The 17,535-nt window shown below is 44.7% G+C and overlaps 1 protein-coding gene across 3 annotated transcripts in view; it reads left to right on the forward strand.

The window, feature by feature from the left end:
• The first annotated feature begins 1,601 nt into the window (after window positions 1-1,601).
• BBS7 (Bardet-Biedl syndrome 7) overlaps window positions 1,602-17,535 on the forward strand; it is a 30,651-nt gene continuing 14,717 nt past the window's right edge. Inside the window, exons 1-10 of one of the 3 annotated variants that reach the window (XM_083174437.1) lie at window positions 1,602-1,710; window positions 4,029-4,198; window positions 7,534-7,599; window positions 8,406-8,468; window positions 8,907-9,082; window positions 9,557-9,743; window positions 11,989-12,061; window positions 13,716-13,832; window positions 13,949-14,079; window positions 15,955-16,039. In XM_083174437.1, the coding sequence (XP_083030563.1) occupies window positions 4,163-4,198; window positions 7,534-7,599; window positions 8,406-8,468; window positions 8,907-9,082; window positions 9,557-9,743; window positions 11,989-12,061; window positions 13,716-13,832; window positions 13,949-14,079; window positions 15,955-16,039 (934 nt within the window). In that variant the 5' untranslated portion in view covers window positions 1,602-1,710; window positions 4,029-4,162. Of the gene's footprint in view, window positions 1,848-1,968; window positions 2,245-4,028; window positions 4,199-7,533; window positions 7,600-8,405; window positions 8,469-8,906; window positions 9,083-9,556; window positions 9,744-11,988; window positions 12,062-13,715; window positions 13,833-13,948; window positions 14,080-15,954; window positions 16,040-17,535 lie in introns of those variants that run through there. The other 2 variants (XM_083174436.1, XM_083174438.1) reach the window with 2 other exon arrangements.

A 17,535-nucleotide genomic window follows, 5' to 3' on the forward strand; every position in this document is an offset into this window, starting at 1 on the left:
GCTTACACTTGCCCCTGGACATCTGAGAGAGAGGAAGATTTAGGGGAAATTTGAGGAAAAATTACTTCACAGAAAGAGTAGTAGATAAGTGGAATAGCCTCCCATCAGAGGTGGTAGAGTAAATACAGTAACATACCTCCTAACATGACCCTCTCCAGGAGGGACACAATGCTCTGCTTCTGGACTTTTGCATAATTACCTTTATATGCGTTGAACAGGTTAATTGATAAGGAAGGTGCTTCAACACAGGTGATGGTAATCATGCATTAAGAGGAAAGTGCAGGAGCAGAGCAATGTGTCCCTCCTGGAGAGGGTCATGTTGGGAGGTATGCAGTAAAGCAATTTAAACATGCTTGGGATAGGCATATTGATATCCTTACAAAGAAATAAGGTTCAGATAGGGTTTGAGGTAACATGTTTAAAAAAGGAGCAGACTGGATGGGCCAAGTGGTTCTCATCTGATGACAAATTCTATGTTTCAGTGGAGCTGCGCATGCTACTGTGCATACCTCCCAACAGTCCCGATTTCAGCAGGACAGTCACGATTATCAGGGCCTGTCCCGCTGTCCCTCCCACGGCCGGCAGTGTCCCGCGGTGAGGGGCAGGGCCTGTCCCGCTGTCCCTCCCACGACCGGCAGTGTCCCTCATCTATTCCCGCAGCCAGGGGGCTGGGGGCATGGCTAGAGGCTCAGAGCCTCTGGGTCATGCCCCCATAGCGCCCCCGAAATAAGGCCACAAACACACACCCCCCCCCCCCCCCCCCGAAATTTCCGTTGCGTCTACGGCGCGCAGCAACTACGTCCCGCCTCCAGCTCAGCCAAAGTTGGGAGGTATGCTGTGCAGGGTAGTAAGTGAAGTGAACGCGTAAGGGTACATCACTGGGGACTGTGTAAAAACCGGACCCGGATTACACTCCGGACCGCCGGACGGGACATCAAAATCTGCAGTCCGGAGCTTGTAGGGTCCGGTCCGGGGGGTGTCCTGTCCGGGAGGGGGTCCTTGTGATAGCTATCACCAGGGACATGGGGGAGGGGAGATTACAGCCTTCAGTTTTTGCTACATGCCCGGACCATACAGGGAGGCTTTATTGTACCCCTCCTCCTACCTGGTGATAGGTGTGACAGGCAGCCCCCCCCCCCGGACAGGACACCCTCGGACAGGACACCCCCCGGACCGGAGGCTACAAGCTACAAAATCCAGAGTTTGATGTCCAGTCCGGCGGTTTTGTCCTGGTCCGGTTTTCACCCATACCCACATCACTGTTCTGAACAAGTTTAATGATGCAGCAGTTTAGTTATGCTAATCCAGGGATCCCATTCTCTAAACTTGAACCCCAAAAACTTTTAGCCCAGTACATTCTATGATTTGTTGCTATGGGCAACTTCTCCAGGTAGACTGCTTTCAGCAATGTAACACAGCAGCACCCTGTAGGCCGAACTAGAAATGTTCCCGACTTCCCGTCCCTCAAGTACTGTAATTTCACGGGACAATAATGAGCCCTGCGCCCCGGGACAAAAAAGGCGTCACGGGCGCCATCTGCCATCTCCCTTATGCCCGCCCTGCCCTGAGTTCTTGGATGCAGACTGACTGACAGCTGGAAGAGGTGTGGCTGCTGTCATGTGACTGGAGACGTCAGCAGCAGGGCTCCTCCCCGGACGCTGCCGGTTGCCTTGGCTGTTGTTGATGTGGTTCCGAATCCTGACAGCGCCGGTAACATGCACGCTGCTGCTGCCGCCGCCACCCAGTGATCGGGACACCGGGCCTGTGTGCAGCCTCAGAGTGGGAGTGGGAGTGGGAGTGCTGTGCCGGTGCGGGGTGGCAGGCTGCAGGCGGGAGATTGGTTAGCTGTGAGTACGCTGCGTGCTGCTGGTTGTGTAGGGTGAGGCAGGCATGTGTACTCTCGCAGCTATAGCCTCACACCGCTGCCACTACATAGCTGGGGACCCTGACTGTGCCAGAGGAAGGGTTTTTTGCGATTTCGCATAGAGTGCTCCTTGTAGTACTGGGTAGTTTTTAATATATATTATCCATTTATGGCCCTGACTTTGTTCCTGGGGTGCTGATCCAACACAGGTGGCAATGCGCTGGGTACACACGGGACAACGCCTGCGGCCACCGATATAGTTATAGGAGAACGATATTTACTGTACACAGCGACCGATATGATGTCACCCGCTCTCCCCCCACTCCGTACATGCAGTCGCTGATGATGTTGTCAGATTGAGTTGCAGCTTGCATGTACAGGTGATGGGGTCTGCATGCTTTGTTAATGGTGTTGACTGTACACACTGGAGTCATATACGCGAGATCGCAAACGATATCGTCCATATTTTTGATGACATATCATAGTGTGTACCTAGCATAAGAGGGGAGTTCAATTGTCGGTGAACGGTGCAAATTGCTGTTGACACTGCGTTTAAATGCCTGTACTATCTTAGCAAAGCAGCCTGTGTATGTTTGATGCTCACTGTATTACCGGCTTATTAGCTTGCCTATTATGTCTTCTTAACTAATGTTGATATTCTGTTTCATCAAAGCAGACTGACAGACCATGGCAGTGTATGTATTACAGATCACCTAGTAGGCGCACGCATTACTGTCTGTCACATTTTAAAAGATCTGTAGGTTGGGCTTATTATTTCACTTGTGATACCAAGGAGTGTGGATTAAACGCCGCTCGCACAGCCGCCCCCCCCCCCCCCCCCCCCCCTTCGCTCAGCGAGTTCCCCGCATGGCTGTGAATGGATGTTTTGCATAAACAACCATTCGCAGCCTCAAGTGCGGGGGACAAATCATTTAATGCTCATCGACCATCGAATGATTTGGTAAGATCATGCAAAACTTAAGGTGCCCATACACGCTCCGATCCCGGCGTGCGTTCTGGGCTAAATTAGCATCCATCACATTGCATTGCATGCCTTGTGCATGCAATGCGATGTGATGAAAAGCAAGTACAAAAAGTTTGTGCAGCACATACTTTTTGTACTGTGCGATGAGGTGCCGCGTTAGCGTGCACCTCAAAGCACACATCGCACCGCCGGGATCGGAGCTTGTATGGGCTCCTTAAGACTATCACTGGTGTCTTAGCTTTGTGTGCTCCCTGTACGGGTAGAGGGTGGGCAGCTGATGTCAGCTGCCCGCACCCGCGTCACTGCCTAATCTTCATGGGAAAGCCCAGCGTTTTCATAGGAACACCTATGAAACACTGGGCATACCCATGTGCACAGCCCGTTGCCGGCGCCCCACACCCCCTGCCCTCACGGGTGGATGCGAACAGGACGGCAAACTAGCAGTTCGCGATGCCCGCTCGCACCCAGCGTATACACATGCGCATAAGGAAAACATTGCTTCCCCATGCAAACGCGTGTAAACCAGAACAAGGGCCTTAGTCTGTAGGCATTACTATAAACTACCAGTTTCTTATTATAAAGTTTAGTAAACTTGAAGCTGTGTACCAGTGGAAGCGACATTAGAAACCTCTAGAAAACGCAGCCCATATTTTATGAAGCAATGGGCAGGAAGTAATGGAGTCCAAGATTGCCACACATGCAGGATGCTGGACAAAATTGGACATTTTTAAAGGGGGCTATTATTTACAAGGCGTGGTTTGGTTTGCAGTATAAATGATTGCCCCTATCCTTGATTGGCCGGCATTTCATACATCTGGTGATTTTGCACTCCATTACATCCTGCCCAATGTATCTTTTCAGTTAGGGCTGTTCTAAATATGACAATAAGCCCTTGTGCCATAGTCTGAAATAGCAATTTCTCTCTGGATTTGTATTCTACCTGTGCAATATAAACACAATTGTGTACATTGGGGTAAATGTACTAAAATGAGAGTTCTATTGAAGATAGAATATTGCCCATAGCAACCAATCAGATTCTGTTATCTTCTAGAAGGCACTAAATATATAAGAAGTAGAATCTGATTGGTTGCTATGGGCAACATCCCATCTTAGTAAATTTACCCATTGTATTTATGTAGTCCTCTTTTAATGTTATAAATGTATTTCTTTTTGGACCAGGTGCACAACCTTGCAATGTATAGGAAGAAGGCCACTGAAACGAGCTGACTGGGGTGTAACGGCGGCAGTAACAGCGCCTTTGAAACTGAGATTTTGTTCCTAAGAAACTGCCTGGCAGCTGCTTATCCTCAGTCATGGAGCTACAACTAAACCGCGTGGATTACCTGCAGGTATAGCACTAAGTAATCCCTGTTGTCAAGGAGAAGCTGGAGGGACCAAGTTTCCCCTTATTGTAATCTGCATTAATATGGTTTAATCTGCAACAGACCGGAAGTGAGCGAGGCACAGATTAACTCCTGCAGCGATGGAAATGTCCACCTCATTTTATTCTAGTCTGTCTTTAGGACAACTAATAATTGGCATTGTTTTGTAGGGGAAATTTCCTTTCAAATGTTTTTTCTATTTACAGCCATAATAAGGGGGATCACCAAAAAACTCGTCAACTTCAATTGTCTGTAGGGACTCCTTTATGAATGGAATATTCATGGTCTGCCTAAGTTACACAAATCCAGATGCACTCTTTTTCGCCAGTGTGGTTGTAGTTTAAGAACTAGGATATCATCGTGATTTCAGCAGATATCTGTGTGTATCATCAATCAAAAGTTACATTTCCGGAAATATAAATGCAGCAATCTTCCGGAATTGAGGTCTTGTCCTGTTTTTTTCTTTGCACATGTTTTGTGCTTGTGTAAATTAGGCCTGCAGTAATCTGTGGGCTTTATTGACAAAATAGTGGCTTTTGTAAAGGTGCCCATAAACGGTAAAATTGCTGGGTGCTCCCATCACACATCTCATAGCACAGCTCAAAAAGTATAGCCGCTCATACACGCTCCGATCCTGGCATGCGTTCTGTGCTTAACTAGCAAGCATCGCATCGTATGCCTTGTGCATGCGATGCGATGAAAAGCTAGTACAAAAGGTATGTGCAGCACATACTTTTTGTACTGTGCGGGAGCGCGCACCTCAAAGCACACATCGGACCCACCGGGATCGGTACGTGTGTGGGCACCTTTAGTGCTGCACATACTTTTTGTACTAGATCTCATCTCATTGCATTGCAAAACGTATGCAACGTGATCTAGTCCAAATTGTATACAATAATTGTACCGTGTATCGTATGGTGCCCACACACGCACCGATCCCGGCGGTGCGATGCTATGCGATGGGGTGCGCGCTCCCGCGGCACCTTATCGCACAGTACAAAAAGTATGTACTGCACATACTTTTTGTACTAGCTTTTCATCGCATCGCATGCACATTGCATGCACAAGGCATACGATGCGATGCGATGTGTGCTAGTTAAGCACAGAACACACGCTGGGATCAATGCGTCTGTGGGCACCTTTAAGCCTGCTTCCCAGCGGGTTAGAGGTGAAGCTATAACACTGACACAAGTCCTATTTGAAAATGTCACCAACAACCCACCAGGAGGTAGATGCCAGTTCACAACTAAAGCCCATAATCTTTGTTTTTCAACAAAATCTGATCAGATTATGATGTTCCAGGGGAGTAGAGGAAAAAGCACATTTACAGCAACCCTCCCCCTTAAAGTCTTTTAGAGATGATGCAGTTAGCACAGCCACTGCCTTTTTATGCAGCGACTGTGCTAATATACACAAAAGCTGCCGGGGCCATCCTGCTGCTTCTGTGATCTGCTACTGCATCCGAATACACCGCACTAGTTCATCTGCGAGACCATCGTGCATCTGGGTAACCCTCAGGTGACTCCGGATATCCAGTTACATCACGCTTTAGAGGCAAATAAATCTGTGTTGTCAGATGGAGAAGCTGGCCTTGGCATGTGTACAAAATGGGACTGACACACCCCATTACTGCCTGCCCCCAAATGGCCTCAACCGGGTCAATCTGGCTGCTGGGTCCAAGGCACTATAGTGCAGATGTATTAAGCCTGGTGAAGAGAAAAGGTGGAGATAACGCACCAGCCAATCAACTGAGTTTAATAAAATTACAGTTGGGAGATGATTGGCTGGTATGTTATCTCCTTGCACTTTTTCTCCACTTCTCTTCACCAGGCTAAATACATCTGACCCTAATGCTGCCCATACACTTGTGAGATATTGTATATAATCATTCAATTTCGACCACATCTGGCTGATAAATCAAATGATTGTATGCATTTTTAAGGGGCCATTCGACGCAATGCACGGGCACACCGTTGAATGTTGCGTCGATAGATCTTATGAATTATTTAATACACTGGGCTACCCTCTGATTGACTGAGATCTCAGAGGGCAGCTCAGTGTTTTAAACAATTCTCCAGCCACCGCTGACCCCCCGCTGCCCGCTAGTGTTATGCTAGTGCTACACTATACTCCGCCGCCCCCTGCCCGTTCTCTTACAGCACCCGATGTGCCATCGCAAGATGGCATGCAACATCAGGTGCTGACAGGGCACCCAAAGATGCGATCAGATGCGATGGGATATTGCATTGCGATGTCGCATCTGATTGAATAAGTGTATGGGCACCATAAGAGTGATGTTGCAGTATGAGATCTAAAGATACGCAGTGTAAAGCCCTACACACACTAGAGGATATAGTATAAGATATCACTCAGAAAGAACTTTCTAAAGCAGTTGATCGCTAACCTTGACACTCCATGTGTTTTTATACTACACATTTACTATTTGGCCATGCTAAAATTGTTGCAGGGCATGCTGGCATGTGTAGTTCAACAACAGCTGGAGTGTCAACTTAGCCATCACTGTTCTAAAGTCCCCTACACTGCGTTTTCTAAGCAATTTTGCTAAACCGCTAAGAAAAATTGCTGTGTATGTAGGGGCCATAGCGATCTGCCCCACCTGCAGTGCACATGGTGTTGTCCATTAAAGAGAGAATTTGCTTTTGCGAGTGAACCAGAATCATGACTAATGTTCCCTCATTATCATAGTTAATTTAACCCTTTAAATGCCAAGTGAATTTGTCAAAATGGGTGTGAAAATATACTTCACACTGCGAGTGTCCTCTGACTTGTCCATCGTGATATTTTATTACACCTAAGTTTCTTGTTGTGTCTCCCTGAAAGCAGAGGGTTAGGGGGATATTCAATCTCCGGCCAGCACCTCCCATCGGGGAGATGCCCGCCGGGCCCTATTCAATTCTGTCTTCCCCGACAGCATTGAGCAGGGTTTCTCGGCAGAACGAGCCCGACATCACTAGCTGTCGGGCTCGTTCTGCCGGAAGTGACGAGCTGCCGGCTGCAACTTGCCTCTTCCTGGCCGCAACTCGCGGCCATGCCCCCTTTTCGCTCCCCGGCAGGCGGGACATTGAATCCCGCCTGCGTGTTCTCGGTCGAGCTGACCGAGAACGGGACTGGGTCACGGCGGTCAAACAAGCTCGACTGCCGTGACATTGAATACCCCCCTATGTGTGGAACAGGGCAAGCCAGTGCTGTGTTTTCAGAGTGAATGGTACATGACACTTGCACAGTGACTGATAAAGTCCATGCCAAATTAACTGCTACCTACGTGCTGTGTGTTCCTCCAGGTAGGGATCACCTCTCAAAAAACAATGAGATTGCTCCCAGCGTCCGGACGAAGAGCAACTCAAAAGGTATTGGACCTGCTTTATTTTGTGTATCCCTTTTTGTATTGTACTGTTTTTGGTTACTGTATGGAAAGTTCTTTGAAAAGACATGTACATTAGGTAAAATTACATATTAGTTGTCCTAAATCAGTATTTAAAATATATATATATATATATATATATATATATATAATTATATGGCCATTCACTTCAGTCCCTGCCCCAGTGGAGCTTACAGTCTATACCCCTAGCACATGGACATACACATAACCTATATGGTCAATTTGTCAGAAGCCAAGTAACCATCACTAAGCAGAAACTTATATCTCACAGACATGCGTTTATGTATCACCACATAAAAAGTGTCAAAGTACTGTATACATCAGTTAGATATGTAGTAATTTCTCTACAATTGACCTTATGTTCCAGAATTAGCCCTGATTTAGTCGCTCGCTCAAAAATGTATTTGTGCAGATGATGCACATGAATGCATGTATCCCATAACTGTGGAGTCTCTCACAGAATGCCTAATGTTTGGAAGGGATTTTCTTAGGATGACCCTATCAGTAACCATTTTTTGGTTCATGATTTTAACAATAGAATGCCATTTGTTATCGTGAATTGAATATGTATAAAAAAGTAAAGTTAAAATGATCTATGTAATATTTTCATGTACATAAAATACACCTTTTTTGGGTTTCAAGAACAATGACCTACCCTCAAAAAGGCAAAAATAGCTAATAGCTGTACTCTTACTACAGTTACGCTTTAACATGAGTTAAACACCATTACTGATGATGTTACTATAAAAATGGATTATGTTTATTTTCTAGGTGGTGGTTGGCGATCAAGATGGAGTTGTTACCTGCTTTGGAATCAAGAAGACTGAGGCAGTGGTAAGCATGTTATGTCACTGAGTAGTGCAACTAGTTTTAAGTTTAAAATTGGTTTCATTCTCAGTATGGGTGTGATGTACTAAGCTTTGAAAAATTATAAAATGGAGAGTGTTAAACCACCAGCCAATCAGCTCCTACCTGTCATTTTTCAAACAATGTATTAAGCCTTAACAAGAGATTGATGCAAGTGTGATAAAGAGAGATAAATGTCCAGCTCCTTACTGACTTTTTTAAATACAGCTTGTAACATGGCAGTTAGCAGGTGATTGGCCGTACGTTTATCTCTCTTTATCACCCTTGTGTTTATCTCTCGTTAAGGCTTAATACATCTGCCCTACAGCCTGTAACATGGCAGGTAGGAGCTGATTGGCTGGTGGTTTATCACACTCCATTTAACCACTTTTCAAGCTTAGAACATCTTGCCCCATGTCTTTCCAGCCAATTTTTAAAACCTTGCCCGGACAGAAGATCACACGGCTTGAGCTTGGAGGGGCACTTGGTAGTGTACAGGAGAAAATCTTTGTCGCTTCCGGATCTGAAGTCCGAGGTTTTACTAAGAGAGGGAAACAGTTTCTATCGTTTGAAACAAACCTAACCGAAAGCATCAGAGCTATGTAAGAAATATATAATTAAATTCAGTAATTTTTCCTTCAAAATCCTTGTACATTTTTTAAATAATCATCTTAGGCTCACACCACTTGTAGTTATTTTATCATCGTTTCACTAGTGCCATTGATATATGTGCTGTTATTTGATCTGTAGATTTTTTTTTATTTTTTTTATAAGCTGTGACCTATTCGTCATACCAATGGCTTATGGGCATCAGCAACCCCTTTGTCTTGTCAACTCTTGTTGAGCTACATCTGCCATGATGTAAGTTTTGCAACATATCTGTGCTGACAGTTGTCCATCTGTGATACACAAAGCCCCACAAATGAAATGTGCAGTAAAAAAAAACCCTGGTGAAATTTGAAACCATGCTGACTTATATAAAATAATCTTTCCTTTAACAAGAAAAAAAAATCAAATACAACTCTATGCATAGCTAAAAATAAAGTTAATATATGGCTGACTGCATTCTTTCCCAGGCACGTATCCGGATCCGATCTTTTTTTGTGTGCAAGTTACATCTACAATCATTACTGCGATTGCAAAGATCAACACTACTATTTGTCTGGGGATAAAATCAGTGATGTAATTTGCCTACCAGTGGACAAGGTGGAGCGTATCACCCCGATATTAGCATGCCAGGATAGAGTGCTTCGTATACTAGAGGTATGTATGATGGTAATGTGTGAATGCTACACGTTTGGAAACTAGTTTACAGGAAAAACGTGTTCCATGGGACTTATTTACATATCTTATCGTGTGTCTTCACCATATTGAAACGGGCAATAATTTTATTAGCAAAATATGATCAGAAGCTCCTCTTTCTGGTAGATTTTCGAAGGAGTAATTAAAAAATCTATTGTGGCAGTTCAATTATTTTGCATGCCCCTTCCTGTGCATATATACGAATAGAAGCCCGACTGAGCAATTTAATTGTTGCTCCGTTCAGCACCCATTAGTATGGATGCATCCAAAAGCACCAGGTGTAACCATGCAAGGCCGATAAACCCACCTATAGCAGTGGCTAGGTTATACCACAGACTTTGCACACGTTTCCTCTCACACCTTAAGAAGCTGTTAGAAGAAATGTCCCACAGGGCTGTTAGGCGTCCAAATAGATCAACAATTGGACTGCTCCATCCGGCACCCATAAGTTTAGATGAGTGATGTGCACCGGTCACGTTTCGTGTTTTGGATCTGAATCTCCCTCCATGTTTTGAATCTGGATTGGTTATGCCAAAATCACCCTTTAAGGTTTTTGGGTACTTGTTTCCTATCTGGGCGCCCATCGCGGGTACATCGCATGTCATTATAATGACATGCGATGCGACCGACGCGATTACCGCGATTTTACATAGGGACCAATGTTAAATGTCCCAATTGACCCGCGATGACCACGATTTACCATAGGAAACAATGTTAAATGGATCAATTTCCCCAAATTATCATAGGCAACAATGGGAAATGGGGCAAAAAGACCCCTGAACATTGAAATGTCCCCCCAAAAAGTAGTTGACGCCACCCCACCATCAACGTGAACCCGAAGCGTGGCGAGCGCAGCGAGCCCGCGAGGGGCGGCGGTACGCGTCCTCCGACCTTTTCATGCCCTACTATCCACTAGGGCGTGGAGTGAGAATAGAATAGTGTGGCGAGCGCAGCGAGCCACCGAGCCCGAAGCGTGGCGAGGGGACGCGGATACCTTCACAGTTATACGCGTCCCCTCGCGGGCTTCCCAGGTGTCCATGGCGACGCGGACACCTGGGAAGCCCGCGAAGGGACGCGTTTACCTGTGAAGGTATCCGCGTCCCCTCGCGGGGCTCGCCACGCTTCGGGCTCGCTACGCTCGCCACACTATTCTATTCTCACTCCACGCCCTAGTGGATAGTAGGGCATGAAAAGGTCGGAGGACGTGTACCGCCGCCCCTCGCGGGCTCGCTGCGCTCGCCACGCTTCGGGTTCACGTTGATGGCGTCAACTACTTTTTGGGGGGACATTTCAATGTTCAGGGGTATTTTTGGCCCTTTTACTATTGTTCCTATGCTGATTTGTGTAAATTGATCCATTTAACATTGTTTCCTATGGTAAATCGTGGTCATCGCGGGTAAATTGAGGCATTTAACATTGTTCTCTATGGGAAAATCGCGGGCATCGCGTCTGGCCCATCGCACCCGATTTTTTTATCGGCCGCGATGGCCCCGATTTTACCCCCGATGCCCGCGATTAAAATCGTGGGCGCCCAGATAGGAAACAAGTACCGTTTTTTGTTTTGGATCTGCGGTACACTTTCACGGTGTCCATGTACACATATTGATTTTCAATGTTGTTCATGTCTAATGCGTGTCTAACTTTTGGTGTCAAGCTTGACAATGTGGAGGACATTTACTAAGATGTGATTTCTATTTCACATGCGATGTTGCTATGTACTATCTATTATCTTCTACAAGGTGCTAAATAAATAAGGGAGGAGATCCTGATTGGTTGCCTATAGCAACATCCCATGGAAAATAGAACTCCCCATCTCAGTAAATTTCCCCCTGTGTGTGTGCTATACCACACCCAACAATGCGTCTCAATTTATCAAACAGGTATAAAACAACCAGTTCAGGTGTATTCTATTATTTTGTTAATTCTGTTAGCGTTGGAGAAAGTGAAAGAGGAGCTAAAACTGAGGGATTCCGCTAAGTATGTAGGAAGCCCTTCATTCTATTTGCCAGGATTCAAAGGTGGTCAATCTGTTGAATGTGTGCTTCTATTCTTCGGAGTGTAATCTGATCTTTTTTGGTCCAGTTAAAGGATTAATTTGGAGTTCTGCAAAAATTGTTTGAGTTAATCATGCTGTAGCGTAATAATGTCCAAAGTGTCCGTTGTGACTAGTGTTTATTCCAGTTTAGGTTCTTATATTTTCTTCAAGGGTTCTAATCTAATGTATGAAGTTGAAGTTCCTGGTGCACCTTCGGTGTTGGCCTTGAATGGTGGAAATGGAGGCAAGTATTTTATGGATCCCTACTGTTGAAGCAAATCTAAATTAGATGCTTGGTTAGCAGGAAAAATAATTATAATGTAATAATCCTAGTAGCAATTCTGACTGTATAAAGAACCTGACATACTAAGTAATGTGTGCTTCCTTCCAGATGCCTTTCATTGGCCATGTATATGTTAACACATAAACCTGTATAACCTTGAGGTATAATAATAAAATAAACAGGACCAATATCTTCCTTTAGGCAAGGTGGCGATGGCACAATATGCATCCTTATTATAACACCAAAATAAAATATTCCTATTTCTCTATGATCCTTTTTGGGGATGCTGCTATACAGTTATATCCATATATACTTGGATACTGACACAATTGACCTGGTTTTGGCTCTGTGTGCCCCTACAATGGATATGAAATGAAACAATGGCGATGTAATTCAAGTGCAGACTTTCAGCTTTAATTCAAGGGCTTGAACAAAAGTAACGCATTTAGGAATTACACCCATTTTTATACACAGCCCCCTATATGCGGGGACTCAAATGAAATGGGACAAATTAACCTAATCCTAAATAACTTTCAACTCTCAGTTGAGAATCCTTTCCAGACCATGGGCCAGATGTACTAAGCTTGAAAAGTGATTCACAGGCAAAGCTTCAAATTGATAGACTGTGCATGGGTATGGCTCATAGAACGCATGTGTGAGGCCATCCTTTTTGTTTCGCTGGTGGTACACATGTTGTTTGGCAGAAAGACAGCATTTATGGGTGGTAACTGGCCGTAGACTGGGTGTGAGGGAAAACGCAGGTGTGTCCAGACATTTGAAGGGAAGGCGTGTGATGACAACTCCGGCCCCGATTCGACCACTTCTATCACAGCCACCAAGTGTGTCCTGGGCTTTGCACAGACTGCACCCACTGGAAAAATCATTTGATGGTGAGCGCCTTGCGGTTTGCAGCTAATCGCCGATCCAGCTAATTTTTGCAAGCCATTCCTAAGCAATATGCAGGCTTGCACGGAGTGGCTCGCAGGACTCTGCAATTTAGCAGCCCAGCGATAAGGACTGAATAACTCCCAATGTTTTGGGTCATTGTTCATGTGCACTGTGAAACACGGTCCAATTAACTTGTAGAATTTTGCTGAATCTGCACAGATGTACTTCAGAATTCATCTGTCTGCTTCTGTCACGTCATCAATAAACTCTAGTGACCCAGTGCCATTGGTAGCCATGCATGTTTTACAGATGATGTGGTATGCTGTAGACTATGTGCCCAATATGCTGATCCAGTCCGCCAGATTGGGCGATATATCGCCTGATGTCTACCAGCTTAAGGCAGGGTGCCAGGGCCATGTTATATTCTGCAGCATGGCATGGCATTGCTAGTAACATCCCCCAATTGAGAAGCATGTACAGACAACGGGTGATGTTTTTAGCGATGTCGATGGGTACACATTAGGACGATTTGTCCTAATGACTCATTATCAGGCAAATTGCTCAAATTTCATCTAGTGTGTACCCAACTTACGTGTTTTTTTTTAATGATGAAATCAACATTTGTGGTACGGTCCCTTTATAGTTGATGATTTACCAGCCAGAATATGTAGCATTCTGTTAATCCTGTAGTTACTATCAATACAAATGTGTCTATTTCTATAACTAGGTGATAGTGGAGAAGAGATTTTGTATGGAACATCAGATGGAAAGATTGGATTAATTCACATAGCAAAAGCGTCACCTGTGCCCAAATGGGAAATAATAAACGAGAAGAAAAGAGGAGGTTTGTATGACTGGGCAGCATGGTTCATAGGAAGTTATCCTTATTCTTAATCTGGTGAGATAAAACTAACTCTGTGTAGATCCCTAATCTATGTATCTGCTTGTGTGCATCACTAGGTATCTTGTGCATTGATAACTTTGACATTGTGGGTGATGGCGTGCAGGACTTGCTGATTGGTCGGGATGATGGGCTGGTAGAGGTATATGGCTTTGACAGTGCAAATGAGCCCATACTACGTTTCGAACATGTAAGTACTGTAGTATCTATCTGTTCTAACAATGATCTATATTAATTATCTTTTTCATCAGTAAGCCGCATTTAATACAATTCCTATATGAACACAATTAGGTATGCAGGCTCATAACCATCTGTATAAATCATATAATGTAAATTCATTTTCTTAATATAATAAGCAGGCCTTTTGCTTACAAGCTGTAAAAGTGATGTACAGGGGGTTATTCCCCGACAGCATTGAGCAGGGTCTCTCAGCAGAACGAGCCCGATTTCACAAGCTGTCGGGCTCGTTCTGCCGAGAATGGCCGGGAAGTGACGAGCTGCCGGCTGCAGCTCGCCTCTTCCCGGCCGCTACTCGCGGCCACGCCCCCTTCTCTTCCCACTGCAGGCAGGACATTGAATCCCACCTGCATGTTCTTGGTCGAGCTGAACGGGACAGGGTCACGTGACCAACACATTGAATAGCCACTACAATCGGGGTTAATAAGGAGTAGAGTAAATATTCTGACTGCCAGGGCTGTTTGTGAGGATGATTAGGAGTTTTATCTGATGGCTACTGTAAGAGATCAGTTTTGCAAAATATGGGATCATTTAAGCAAGGGGAGTTTACATGGGATTTGAATGCATTGAAACTCACTACTGGTTATTAATACATACCAAGAAGAAGTCATGGTGCTGCAATTCATCATTGCAACCTGCTCACAAATTTATTATAGTTTCTCAGTAGAATAGGGCTAAAACAGGGGAAGGTAGCTTATTATGGCCAATAATCAATTCCCTCGATCAATGATTGTGGGTAATTGCTTCACCGCAGGACTATTCATTTTAGCCCTGATAAGCTGGCACATGAAATTTTGTTTCATCTGGTAGGTGTAGCGAAATCCCCCAAAACAGTGGCTTTTTCTAGTGAAACACACATGTTTTACTGAAACCATGTTTTTTTGGGGGTGAAAATGGTTTTCTTTCTTTTTACCGTCCTAATTGAATAGCCTGGAAAAAAAAGGTGTGTGTGTGTGTGTGTGTGTGGGGGGGGGGGGGGGGGGGGAGCTTGGGAAAAAACACCCAATGATTTTTCAACTGTAATTACTGGGGCTATGTCTGCAACTCATTATGCAACCTTATTTATATGAACCCATTACCATTGTACACTGACCAGCTGTGGATACTGCTGGTATGGCTGTGTAAAATGGCCTCAGACCATTATCTCTGCAATATATTAGGAGTCTTGAGTGCTCAGTCATCATGGTGTTGGGTTGATTTCAGTAATTTGCATATTTCCAGTATGTATCAAACTTTCCAAAAGAGGGGCAAGTGGAGAAGTTGCCGATGAATTTCAACCTATCATTTTGCAGATCTACTTGATAAATAGTAGCTAAATCTTTAGAAGGCTTGATACATTTCCCCATATTTTAGTGTCTGTAACCGCTTTGCTTTGCTTTGGCTGAGTTGTCAGAAAACGGCTATTGTCAGCTACTATTAAAACCCCATACACACTAGGTAATTTAAAAAAAATCTATCTCTCTGAAGAGCTTATCTGAGCTGAGCGATCTCTTAATTTTTTTTTTTTTTTTTTTTTAGAAGTCTTGTGTGAATGCTCAAAGTCATTAATGATGCGCGCACTCCCGCATATTGTTAATGACACATACCCCCCCCCCCCCCCCTGTCAGCTGAACATGCAGGTCAAACATGAAGAGTTACATGTTTAATGGGGTCTCTCTGACGTCACTGAACAATATCGTCCACCCGCAGGACCACAAATACTATATCTGTGGTACCATGGTGCTTCTATTGGATACAATGCTTAATACACATTTGTAAGCGAAGCATATTAAAAATCTGGTATTGGTGTATGATTTTGTTGTTTAGACATGGTTTTTATCTTTGGTAGGCCTTGACAGAAAGCATAACCTCCATCCAGGGAGGCTGTGTATGGAAGGAAGGGTATGATGAAATTATACTGTCGACATATTCCGGTTAGTCAAATCTTCTTTGCCTGGCTTCATATGCAACATCCAGTTATGCTCAAATAGGGATTTAAGACTATAAAGAACATGGCTTATACTGTAAGAAAACTTGTTTTATGCATTATCTATCAGAGCTATCGGATTCAGTATGAAATCCCGGCGGTCGGGATCCCGGCGTTCAAAATCCTGATGCCGGAATCCCGACCGCCGAAATCCCGACAAGGGGGATGTGGATCGCCCCCCCCCCCTTGCGGGGCTCGCTGCGTTCGCCACGCAGCGGGCCCGGTGCCTCGCTACGCTCGGCACGCTAATTTATTCCCCCTCCAGGGGTGTCGTGGACACCCACGGAGGGAGAAAGTCTTGGGATTTTGGCGGTCGAGATTCTGAACGCCGGGATCCCGACCGCAGGGATTTAAACTGCATCCCGAGCTATCATGTACTGTTCCTTGTACAAGTAATTAGCTAGAGGCCATACCAAAGTGAATCTACTTCAGTTTCAAGCCTGAACTGTCTTTTTTAAATTACTCCTAAAGAGGATCGCTGTTTCAGGCCATGTCTTCCTTTAAGATGGGTATTCAGTTACCTGCGATCATAGCTAGGTTGTAGCTAGGGCTAATCAATTAGCCCCGATAATGCAGGCAAAGCGAAATCCCCGAAAACAGTCCTGTTTTTACCTGTGTTTTCATGGTTTTTTTTTTTGTTTTTCGGCAACCAAATTTGATAGCCCACAGAAAAAATATCGGAGAAGCTTGGGGAAAATTGCAAAACAGTTTTCACAACCGATGCTTCTTCAAACCTAATTGAATACCTTAATTAGTTCTAGATCCAGGCTATTTAACTTTGTGTAGCCCAATGTAGGATGGGATACGGTCATTTGGTCTACAGCATGTTGGTCGACAAGCATTGGGTCTAGGTCGACATGGGTTTAGGTCGACACAAGCATTAGGTAGACAGTCAAAAGGTTGACATGGGGTTTTTCACTGTTTTTTTAGCCATGTGCCGACAGGCGGTATTTCATGCCCTACCATCCACTAGGGCGTGGTGGGAGGATAAAATAGTGTGCCCGAAACATAGCGAGGGGATGTGGCACACTTTAAACTGTGTCCATGTCGACTGGGTCAAAAAACAGTGAAAAACCCCATGTCGACCTTTTGACTGTCGACCTAATGCTTGTGTTGACCTTGTCCCATGTCAACCTAGTGGTGTCGACCTAATGCTTGTCGACCAAGATGCTGTAGATCAAATGATCCCAACCCTGTAGGACATACCTTCTGCATTAAGGTTCTATTGTAACTGGTAATAGATCTTGTTTGCTGGTGTGACTGTTTGCAGTAATATATGCTGCATATTCTTTCTGCACTGGTCTGGTCTCCACATGATACAAATATTTAAAAATGGCTCTTGACTTCTCAACTGAAACCAAATTTATGGAAATGTGCTTATTGATTTTTGCTTATGCATTGTGTCTGAACCACTTGGATAGGCTAAAAGAATAGGAATCCCTG

This window comes from Crinia signifera, chromosome 1, assembly GCF_055691185.1.
Source record: "Crinia signifera chromosome 1, ASM5569118v1, whole genome shotgun sequence".
Classification (NCBI taxonomy): Eukaryota; Metazoa; Chordata; class Amphibia; order Anura; family Myobatrachidae; genus Crinia; species Crinia signifera.